The sequence below is a fragment of the Cheilinus undulatus genome, linkage group 5 (genome assembly GCF_018320785.1).
Source record: "Cheilinus undulatus linkage group 5, ASM1832078v1, whole genome shotgun sequence".
NCBI lineage: Eukaryota > Metazoa > Chordata > Actinopteri > Labriformes > Labridae > Cheilinus > Cheilinus undulatus.
Window position 1 is genome coordinate 15,255,160 of NC_054869.1, and position 12,082 is coordinate 15,267,241.

The following is a 12,082-nucleotide window of genomic DNA, read 5'->3' on the forward strand; positions in this document are numbered from 1 at the left end:
GGTTTTGTGCTCTTCTAATGTTGTTGAAGACATTCCTTTTATGTGAATTATATATCTTAATTTCATGGTTTCAGTATCAGGACAGGAACGTGTTATTCCAGTCTGATTTATGTGAAGGTGCATCTCTGTGCTGTCCTGATTAGGTACATGTAGTTCTACTTTATGTAACTCCGCTCTGCATTGTGGAAACTATGCCAGCCATCCCAGACTCTATTCTCAGACCTGGCTGGTTCCCGTCCTGAAAGGACCGATGCCATACGGTCCAGTGTTAGGAGGGCCGGATTACAAACAACTCTCAGCATGCCAGCCACCTATCTGAAGAGGTTATTCAAGAATCAGTCAGAGTACGTGTCGACATATCAAGTTACAAGAAACATGTACCATGTATGTATGCCAAACACTCCCTGAAATGTATTTGGAAACAACAGTGTATGACATTTTCATGACCCCAGAAGTGGTAAACAACACCATACTCATTCATTTTACTCACACTGGACCAGAAATAACAGAGAGCTGATGTTTGGTGCTGCATTTATTAAACTACAAAATAAAAATACTTTAATAACTATTTAGTGTTTTGGCTATTTTCATTCCTCTCAAATTAGCGCTGTGAAGGCTGCCTGCATTCATTTTAGCATTGCAAACATCATTAACAAATTCTAATTACTGATTAGCTCATCTCTTCATAATCTTGTATAATTTCTAATCTACGTCCTCTATTAGCCAGGTCAGCCGTGCAGCTCAAAAGATGAGTCAGATGATATTAATCTCACTTTTGCAAACCCCTCTCTCCCTCAGTCCCTTATTAGTCCCAATTATTTAGCAATCAGTGCAAGGGCAAAACAGTAAGCAGTGACTGCTGCATCTCCTCAACTTTCATAATAATGCTGCCACATTTACACTGCATTCAGAAACACTTTTTTTTTTTAAGTTGCAGCCTGACGCCACAATAAAAAAAAAAAATCCTTATTATTCTCATTAATTTACACCCAATCCCCCATAATGAAAAAGTGAAATCAGAATTTTTTGCCATGATTTTGATCCTTTCAAAACACTTAAAATTTAGCTCAGGTCCCTTACATTTCTCAGAATCTTAGCTGAGATTTTTCTACACCTGGACTGGAGTCCATCTGTGGTAAATTAAATTAATTGGACATGATTTGGAAAGGCACACACCTCTCTATAGAAGACCTCACAGCTGACAATGCATATCAGCGCGAAAACCGAGCCATGAGGTCAAAGGAACTGCCTGCAGAGCTCAGAGACAGAATTGTTGCAAGGCACAGATCAGGGGACGGCTACAAAAACTTTCTGCTGCACTGAAAATTCCCATGACCACAGTGGCCTCCAGAATTCTCAAGTGGAAGAAGTTTGGCACAACCAGGACTCTTCCAAGAGCTGGTCGCCTGGGCAAACTGAGCACTAAGGGAAGGGCCGTAAGAGAAGTGACTAAGAACCTGATGGTTACCCTGATTGAGTTCCAGAGATCCTGTGTGGAGATTAGTGTAAATTTCGTCGACTAAAAATGTTCGTCGACAGCCTTTTTTCCATGACAAAAACTAGACTAAGACTAAAAAGGGGAAAAATGACTAAAATGTGACTAAAAGTAAAAGACATTTCATCTTACTAAAACAAAAATTAAAAATAGTGACCAAAATTAACACTGATGGAGATGGGACAAAGTTCCAGAAGGACAACCATCACCACAGCCCTTTGTCCCATCTCTACACAGGATCTCTGGAGCTCAGTCAGAGTGACCATCAGGTTTTTGGTCACCTCTTACTAAGACCCTTCTCCCCTTATTGCACAGTTTGGTTGGCAGATGAAAACAAGGTGGCTGCAACTCTTCTAAAATCACAACAAATTTGTTCAACTAATTTCCTGTAAAATATATATCCTTATATGTATCTAAAACCCACTGACAAGTCTGAAATTATTTTAAATATCTAAAAATGAGATGTTTATCTAGATTTATCAGGTGAATAAAGCCTAAAGTAAGTGTTCAGAGGTATTTCTGACTAGAAATAAGATAGACTGATGTCAAAGTTTTTGCAGGTGTAGCTATTTGTTGTTTTAGAAAGTGCTTCTCCTTATTATCACATTTATGAAGTGGAACAATAGCAGATCAGTGCTGGTCTCAACCGGTCTTGATGGAAAATCCAGAGTCCGGCCAGTCCAAGACATTCAAAATGTGGTCGAGACCGGTCTCAAGATCAAGACCGTCCTCAAGTACTACAACACTACTCTGAGCTCTGCAGGAAGTTACTTTGACTTCATGGCTGGGTTTTTGCTCTGATATGCATCGTCAGCTGTGAGGTCTTCTATAGAGAGGTGTGTGCCTTTCTCTCAACCAATCTACTTTGCCACAGGTGGACTCATTAAGACATTTTTTTTTCTAGAATAGTATGCAAATTCTTCCTTTTCTTATTCTATAAATGATTTTATTATTCAAAAATGACAATGGCACAAAAATGTGAATTCCCTTTAATATAACAATTCACACTGCATCTGCAATTTGAGTCAAAATAATCACAATTAGATGTTTTTCAAAATTGTTCAGCCCTAGTCTCTTAATGAGTGCTTACAAAGGTTTAAGTTTAAACCTAAGGAATTATATTATGTCATCCTCAAATACCCCTGGCCTACAAGAAAGCACAGTTTGTTTAATCTAGCTAATATTGTGTTGGTTCAAAAAACAAAAAAAGAGATGAAGAACTGAAAAAATAACCCCGTCAAATCAACAAATGATAGGACCATTTTCCCAAATTGTTACCAGCAACTCAGTACTCAAAGCAAACTTTGAATATTTTTTACTTTTACTTGAATACATTTTAAGACCAGTACTCTTACTTTAGGATAGTTTAACCAGAGTAGCTGTACTTCTACTTGAGTACAGTAGTACAGTAGTAGGTGCTTTTTCCACCTCTGCTAGCCAGTAATCAAATTACATCTGACCCACAAGGTGTTTTAGGGAGACAATATATACTTCCAAAAACAATTACATAATATTTTCATTACTCAAAACAATTCAGCATAATTGGAGTAAAATACTAGCACAATATCAATCATATGTCACAACATTGCTAAATTTAGCAGATCAAATGAAGCCAAAGTGGTACCCAAATGAAGAGCTGTTTGAAAACCGAATGATCCGGGTCACTGAGAGAGCAGGAATTCCCGTCACTAAGAACAGGATCTGCATACATGCATGTGGTGCCCTCGCTGTGTTCTGCTCTCTCAGGCTCCCGCAATGCCATAATGCAGCGTTCACTAACAAATGGGGACACCAAATATCACAGTTGCAGAATCACCATAATGTCTGAAGGCTTAATGGTAGTGGAGCTTAGTTGCAGTGCAGAGTTTGCCCAGAGTTTTTAATGCATTTATTTCTCTCCTTAATCCTTAATCATGAAATAGGTGCAGCTTTTTGAAAAGCTTCACTAGGTTCTGATAACATTGATGATTAAAACAACAGAGATTGTATTGTTTTCACAAATGTGGTGTTCAAAAGTATTAAAAATTTGGGGGAATTTCACACAAGTGAAACTAGTTTTAATAGAAGCACTAATCTCGTTTAAACATGTTGAGCAGAAGAAATGACGCCCTTCCAACATCCACACATATTTACATGCAGCTTGGTATGACGAGCTCATGATCCAAGTGAGCTGATGAAATTTCACCTTCAGGTCATATGATGCTTCTTGTTATCGAGCAGCCGAGGGAAAAGGTCCAAAAATGTGAGTCATCTGGATAAAGTATCAGAATGAACCATACATTTGCAAATGAGTTGGACTGGTATTTACCAGTCACAGTGCCACCAACACACCAGAATGCATAATTATTATGTAACCAAACTTGTGTTGATGATTAAAAAGATCCAAAAATAACACCACTGCTCTGCAAAAGCTGGTGTGGTTGACGGGGTTCATTTGTCTGCGAGTGCTTCTCAAACTACCAGCAACGGCTTGAAGACGTGGTGCCATAAAATGACTGTGGCAGTATCCCATACAAGAATCCTGAATGCTGACAAAGGTGTGAAAGGTAGGCGCACTTTCAGATGTATTCCCTGCAGTTTGTTCTCCTCATTGCTGCTTTGTTAAAAAGTCACAGTCACTGTTCTTTAATGACCTCCAAGAGCCAAAAACATCCACATCATCAGACCTGTGACAAAAACATAACTTTGTTTAATTAGATTTAATTTCTGAATTAACTGTAACACATTGTTATTAAAAGAGACACCGTTATTCTATAATGTGCTACAAAGAGACAATGAGCATTTTATAAAAAGAAGAGGGAGCTAAAAATAAATCCAGATGTCACTACAAAGCAGTATCTTATGTAAGATCTGCAGAAATGAATTAGCAGATGTCTGTGTGAGAAAGCTTTGAGGGCAGTGTTGAGGTAATGAGAGAGACAAACTTATCACAACTTACCACAACATTCAAATTAACTGCACAGCTCCACTTGAGACAAGTGGTGCTATAGTTCGATACCGCATCAGATGCTGAGAGCCCTCGTCCAGATCCACAACATACTCTCTGATAGAAGAGACGGAGATAAGAGCCGTTTATTCAGTATCCATGCAGAAAAGTAAAGCAGTACTGGGTGTTGTTGAAACGCTGCCACCTAGTGACAACAACAAGTTTTCACAGGACATACCTCTGATCATCTGTTTCAGGCTCGACCAAAATGTTTTCCTGTCTCTCCTTCACTCGCAGGAACACAAACGAATCCAGGCAGGGCTCAGGCACTGGGATTACATTTGAAAGCATGAGACTTGGTGTGATGATTGGAGGAAATGTCAGAGCGAATGCTGCCATCTGCAAATGCATTCTAAACAGGGTTCCTACATAATTCTAAATATCAAATTTCAGACTTTTTAAGAAAAATTAATACCACTTTTTGTGCAGCAAAAATGAAATGTTAATGAGATTTCTAGGTACACCGTACCAGGAATGAATTTTCTGATTTAATGCCCTGCTTATGAGATGTCAAAAAGTATAGGACAAAGAAGTTTCTGGTCATAAATGCCCCACTTTAATGATTTTTGGCACATTTAAAGCCTCTATTCTATCAATAATCTGACATTAGCCCAACATATTTTAGCAGATGTGCTGAGCTGAGTTTAATTATTAACAAGGTAAGAGTCCGGTCTGTGAGCCCTGGGTTGGCACACTGCCCACGGTGTTAGACTGTTCCACAACATTTTTTTCAAATGATTTATTTTGGGCTTTTTGAGCCTTTGTTTGATAAAGGAGGACAGTGGATAGAGTCAGAAACAGGGACGAGAGAGCGGGGAGAGACATGCTGGAAAGAGTCACAGGCCAGGCAACAGCCCTGGCATGGGGCGTGCCGTAAACCACTAGGCCATCTGCGCCCCACCACAACAATTCTGAGGAAGATCTGACCAACCATGTAGGAATGAGGGCACACAATATTAAAAAATGCATTTCCTGATGCCAACAGGGGGCGCTGTGATATAATCAGAAGTATTGTATATCAGTGTGTTCAGGCTGGGAGTGTCATCATGCCCCTGAAGTTTCATAACAATCAACAACAACACTGCTGAGTTACAAGGGAAAATATTTCTGGCACAGTGCCAGGAATTGTTATCCTAATTTGGCAGCTAATAACCGCTACGACCCTGTGGTGAAAACTCAAGCTGAGATGTTCATCTTGTCTAGTTTGAGGAAAAAACATTCTTGAGTCTATCAGTTCAGTAGTCTCGGAGTTTATGATTTAGGTGTGACACCTGTAAATCAACCCAAAAACGCACAAAATTTGACCTAAAACTGCTATGATCTCAATTCCTGTGCATTTTAGAGGATGGTCCAAGAGGATTTTTTGTTCAGCTAGTATAATACATAAATGTAATAACTCTCATGCATGCTGCTCAAACCTGTGGGCGAGGCTCCTGATTACCATAGATAGAATCACTAGAATATGAAATTTTTCGCCAGGACCTAACAAGCTGCCTGATTTGTTGAGTTTTGGGGCACGATAAGGCCCCCCCAAAAGGCAACTGTTTACACCCTTATGTGCTCAGGCCCTAAAAAGGAGAACCCTTTTATCAGAGAATACCTTTCAAAATAAGGATGGGCTGTTCATGTTCTTAAGCAGGCAACTTGGTAAATCTGAGATTTAGAGACTTGGACTAGTGTCTCACAATAATACAAGATTTATTTGATCACAGTGGTTAATTTATTAAAAGAGAGAGGTCAGGGAGTCTTAGTCCAGAAAATTATGAAAATCAAATACTTCATTTCCTGCATTTTGGTGAATATTTATGAGACAATTTGTGGTGGAAGTTCTCAACTGAATAATAGTTAAAGATTGTTATTTCCTTTATAAAGCTAATACTTGTTGTTTTTCACGTCCATTTTAAAACAAGGAATTTTATATACAACACAAATCACATTAGAGAAACCTGTTTACTAGTTTTAACACAAAAAATAAAGACCATCTAAAGCTAACTTCACATAAACAACGTGTACATAAATTTAATACTTTTTAAAGCACTTTTTAAGACCCTCTACATACATTTTAGGACTCCATTGCATTTTCAATTTCTAACTCATCACATTCATAACATTGTTTTGTGCTGAGACAAAATTATGACACAGAAAGGAAAATGCCGGTTGTATTTCTCAGTGTAGTATGTAAATTAGGCTCTCTAGGAGAATATTGAGCTTAGACTTTGATTAAAAGGATGATACCATATGGTAGCTGAATGGAAGGTCTTATTTTTTACTTAAAGGGATATCTCAGTTTTTTTGAAGTTGAGTCGTATTAACGTACGTAGCAGAAGTAGTGGCCTCCAGTGATTTCTTCAAGCATTTCTCCTTAAGAAGGACTCGCTGGTTATACCAGCCAGGAAGCAGGGCTACACAGCGTAGCAGATGGGTACAGTTTCTCCCTGGAATTTAGTGTGTTTTTGGTCAAAATGAGCCACAAAACAATGTTGGCTCAAATGTACTCACTACTGAAAACATCTGAAGCATTTTTTTTAATCCAGAAAGCCTCTGTGTTTTTGTCACCGTTTTGCAATGCAGGCTTCGGCTTCTGGTCCTTTCACGTAGAAAACAAAGACATGTCAAAAATGTAGGACCTCTCACAGATAAAAATAAGACTTTTTGCCCTTAAATGACCAAAGTCCCATTTCAGACTTCTTAAAACTCATCAGGGATCTGCAGGCCTGTCTAATAGAAGTATTTCTGACACTGTCACTGAAGACTCAACAAGTCAGCATGGTAGAAATGTAGAAAAAACCAAAGACATTTTACCTGCTTTGAGCATGTCCACGGTCTGCAGGTTGGGGGGCATGCGCTTCAGTGCTACAGCCTTCAGGTAGGTTTCTGTGTTGGCATAGTACCTGTATGACAAAAGACCCATAAAAATCCATCCATCTTAATTTCTATAGTGCCAACACTGGAGGTTGGGCGAGATGACAGCATTCACTTTGTGGAAATCTCCCATATGTTGATTTCTTTGGAATTAAGGAACAAGAACAACATCATAATGAAACACAAGTTTAAGAGCTCACGTTCTGATTATTTCATTGACAGCCAAGTCTGCTCTGCTCAGTCAGTCTGCTAACATGATAAAGAGCCGTAAAGTTTGTTGCCTCTGTTATTCCTGTAATCTGTCTACAGATCACTCATTAATGTATAACCTGTACACAGTGGTTGTGAATTTTACTCTCTAGTGCATTGGTTTCTGAGTGTAGTAAAATTTTAATCTAGGCTGTAATGACCAATCATGGTTCAGAAGGCTTAAATGTATAAAGATAAATCAACAAACAGGTAGAACTTTATCTGCACTGACAAACCAGCCCCCATCAACAGTATCCTTATGATTCATTTGTCTCTGTAGAGAAATATCTGCATCAATGTACAGCTATCAATCCATTACAGATTAAACATTTAAATAAGCCATAAATCTGCTGTACATTGTGTATAAAACCAACCATCAGAAAAGAACCAAATTCCACCCAAAAAAACAAACAACAACAAAAAAAAACAATTCAAAAGCTGTTTTATCCTTCTAAGGAGGGACGACAAAGATTAACTTGTTACAATTCTGCATCATGATGTCATTTTTTTGCCAATTTCATTCACTTTAATAAATCTACCATGACCACTGCACAGAGAATTATCAAGCAAAGGTGCAGTAAAAGGGAAAATCTGCCTTTTACCAGGTGAAAACTTGAGCAGAACCAGACTCACGTTGAACAGCAGTCAGCCTAAACTGTATTAACCTCTCTCTACTCACTCTTTGGCAAAGGCAAACTCCTCAGGAGAAAGCAGCGACGGATCTCCCTCCCCTCGAGACTTTTCCTGCTCCAGGACATGCGGGAAAAACTTTTCAATCTACACAAAGAAGGGCACAAAGTTCAGGCATGTTTGGTTGACAGTCTCTGAGTTGAAACAGAGCATTATTTTTCACACTGTTGTGTTGACCTGACCGACCTTCTGCAGCCGGGAGCGCAGGTAGCTGCTGAGCATGAAGCGTATTCTGTCTATTTCCATACGGTGGATGCTGGCCTTTGCGTCTCCCTTCTTCACACGCTGCAAGTTGGCTTCCTGTTTGTGGAAAAGGTCAGGACACTGTCACAACGAACATTTGATTTATGAAGGCTTAGAGAAACTTAGAGGATAGAAACAGAAGATATGGAAAACATTAGAATCAAAATGAAACTACTTACTTTAGTATGCTAACAGCAAATCAACAAATATGAAATATTTCTTATCAGTAAACCGTCTGTAGGGTTCCAACTCTTTTTCAAGAGATTATTTTACAGGACATTTAACCCCCCCCCCCAAGTATTTTTATGACCAAAAGATTGGTCAACTGTTCTCCAGGATGTGCAGAAACCCTTTAACGACTTATTACAGGCATTTCATCAATAGCATAAAGGAACCAGGTGTCTGAAATCCCCATTTTTATTCAGTCTGATGGATTTCTTCAGCACATTTGCATTCAAAAAATTGACTGTCCAAACACCACCAGTACTAAGGCTACTGGCAATTAACACCTAAAAAGACTGCTGACTTTACAAGTGTCAGGAAGACATCGACATCCTTCACAAGGAGGGTAAGCCACAGAAGGTCACCGCTGAAAGGACAGGCTGTTCTCAGAGCATTTTTGAAAAGTGACTGGAAGGGAAAAGCGTGGTAAGAAAAGGAGCACAAGCAACAGGGATGAGCTCAGCCTTCAGAGGATTGTCAAACAAAGCAGATTCAAGAACTCAGGGACGCTTCACAAGGAGTGGACTGAGGCTGGAGCCAGTGGATCAAGAACCACCACACACAGACGGGTCCAGGAAATGGACTACAAGTGTAGCGTTCCTAGTGTTGAGCCACTCCTGACCCACAGATGTCATCAGTGTCTCACCTGGGCTAAGGAAAAAAATATAGAGGAGCTCCAACCAATAATTGAGTGCATGAATAAGCATAATTTTAAGGTCAATATTTCTGTATTATAAATCTTTTTTTGGACTAGTGTTTTGTGATATTCTAATATTTTGAGATTGTGTTTTTTCTATTTGTGTGAGCTGTAAGCTGTAATCATCAACACTAAAACAAAAAAGTCGTGAAATATTTCAGTGTATATGAAAACTCTAGAATATATGAAAAATGTACAGGAATTAAATCTGGGGAAAAAAAACGAACTATATCGGGGTATTCTAGTTTTTGAGATTCACTTATGGGCATTTTTGCAAACTAGACGTCTATTTTTGAGGAAAACCGTTCTGCATTACTTACAAATCTGAGTTTTTCTGACTTCATATAAAAGACAACACAGAAAAATTACAGTTCCCACTGTGATGATTTACCATGTGGATGAGCTGCTCCATCACACACTCCACCACCTCAGACTTGTTCTCCAGCAGCTCCGGGGAAAACTTCTCATTCAGCCAAGCCTGAGAGAGACGGAAAGGAGCATTACAGTGTAAGGACACCCTTTACAGTTTTAGGAGGGAGACAAGGTGCCGTCAAAAGAAGAACAGAATTTGTGAAGCTCTACATGTCCCTGTCTAATGGGAAAATACAGTCTACATCAGCTCACTTCTTCCAGTTTAGCGATGAGCTCCGCCGGAGTCATAACGTCTTCCTGGCTGTCATCTTGGTTGATGTCGCTGCCGTCATCAGACAAAACGTCCGACATTGTTATTCTTTACGAAATAAACTGAGAAAATACTTAGTTTAAAAGTAAAACAAACCCTATACGGAGACGTTTCAATATATTCTAGAGCGATTCATACAAAGTTCAACGGTAGAATTGGCCAGAGAGAGCCACACAACCGCAGAGAAATTTATTTACATGAGAAGATGATTGTTAATTCGCGCCACTGGGGCTGTTCTCGCGAGAATCTTGTTGCTAATTTAAACCCAACGTTTAGGCTGTAAGGCACGTTTGCTTACACACTATACACCGTGTATCAGGCATAAACGGCCTTTATGATAAAATAATTTGATTCAGTACAAAACATTATACAGTTTTATCAACATTTCAAGAAGGTTTTTTAATTTGTTGCCATTAAGAGATCGGAATTGCAGCACCTCATAGGAGCATTACTTCCTGACAGTCGTTACTTAGGTAAATGTTATACCATGTAAGTAGTGACGTGAAGTAGAATAGGAGCCCCAAAAAATCCCTGGTGCTATCATGGTTATGTTTTCTTAAATTTTAAAACGCAGACCCTCGTTATAGTGTCTGGGGTGCAACAAGGTGGTCTCTTTTTCTCTGGGATGAGAGAAAAGAACTTCGCCGATATGCTCTCTATTTTATAATTATACAGATGCTTATTAAGCTGCCTTTGTTAGATCTGTAACAAGTGTTCATCCAGGCTTCATCAACATGAAAACTAAAAAGTCCCTTTGTCGAGACCCAAAACTTGTTTAACTTACAGCTTGTGCAGCAAAATTATACACTTTAGCAAAAATAAACTTGGGGTCAAAAGAACATAAAAAATATCTCACTACAGGAAAAATGCACAAATAAATTGTTTTTAAAAACATTTTCTGCATCACGGGATTGAAAATGGAGAATTAATAGCTATGCTAAAAACCCAATGGTTGGGTTGGCAAAAAGCACTTCTAATGTCCCTTGGCATAAATCTTTACACAGGAAGATTAACAAGAATATCAAACCTTTGAAAGATCTGTTAAAGTGTGCATCTTTGGGAGGGGTGCAACACAGTGTAATAATCATAGTAACAAGAATAAAAGCCTTTATTTTGCTAGATAATCCATATGTCCCTTAGTGAGACACTGTTGATGCTTTAATTATGAATAAAACATCACACACGGTACTATTTTCTGTCTACTTGGGTGAATCCAAGCTTAACAACGCCCTCTACCGTCCTTTTAAGCATGCATGCTCCTGTGGCCAAGACACACTTCCTATTGAGGGGTAAGTACTTTAGTATAACAGGTGTTCACACTAAAGTGTATCTTTGAGTTGTTTTCCAAAAATAACATTTGGAAGATGATACCAATCCTACCGGTTTGGTTTAGTTATTATTTTGTTTTAATTTTGACAACTCACTTTTGTGCAAGCCAGCATCTTCAGATAAAAATACGCAAAGACTAATAGAAAATCCTTGGTTACCATGCTTGGTGAGTGGAATATGGTGTGTAAAGTCATATTAGAATAACTGTTCTTTAAAAAGTTTGGCAAACAATATGGAAGTGTTATGGAATAGTGAGGTTTATGCATGTGCAAACTAATCCTTCATATTTTATGAAGGATTTCATTCATACATGGGTAGAGTCTCCTCCATGGACTCCACTGTGTTCTGTTTCTGCATCTTGGATGTTTCTACAGAACCACAGAAGGGATTGTATAATAAGAAAACGAATAAATATATTCAGGTGATTAAACACAAATTTTGATAGGCCTACTCCCAAATATTATGTTCCATTTTTGCCAAGCTCGTTCTGCTTAATGATACTAGGTTAAATATTATACTCTGCACCTTTAAAGTAATTGCATATGCACACCTGTAGAATATTTTCTGACAAATGTTTTTTTAAATTGCAATTTTTTAAAAACGCAAGCAGAAAACAATTGCAGTAAC

General features: G+C 38.6%; 1 protein-coding gene across 1 annotated transcript; it reads right to left on the bottom strand.

Moving 5' to 3' along the window:
• Positions 1 to 2,485: 2,485 nt before the first annotated feature.
• On the bottom strand, positions 2,486 to 10,335 carry gins4 (GINS complex subunit 4 (Sld5 homolog)). The gene is made up of 8 exons (XM_041786645.1): positions 10,069 to 10,335; positions 9,836 to 9,922; positions 8,469 to 8,582; positions 8,272 to 8,369; positions 7,284 to 7,372; positions 4,660 to 4,750; positions 4,434 to 4,538; positions 2,486 to 4,161 (listed from the first exon to the last, which is right to left on the bottom strand). Exons 1-7 carry the CDS (start codon positions 10,165 to 10,167, stop codon positions 4,442 to 4,444), a joined length of 675 nt encoding a protein of 224 aa, XP_041642579.1. The 5' UTR covers positions 10,168 to 10,335; the 3' UTR covers positions 2,486 to 4,161; positions 4,434 to 4,441.
• Between the last annotated feature and the right edge of the window lie 1,747 nt (positions 10,336 to 12,082).

What these genes read in the sequence shown, in the direction of transcription:
- gins4 (XM_041786645.1), bottom strand. Translation starts at nt 10,167, where the DNA reads ATGTCGGACGTTTTGTCTGATGACGGCAGCGACATCAACCAAGATGAC. An exon ending in TCATCGCTAAACTGGAAGAA is followed by an intron (nt 9,923 to 10,068) that starts GTGAGCTGATGT and finishes CGTCTCTCTCAG; the next exon opens with GCTTGGCTGAATGAGAAGTT. An exon ending in TGGAGCAGCTCATCCACATG is followed by an intron (nt 8,583 to 9,835) that starts GTAAATCATCAC and finishes TTCCACAAACAG; the next exon opens with GAAGCCAACTTGCAGCGTGT.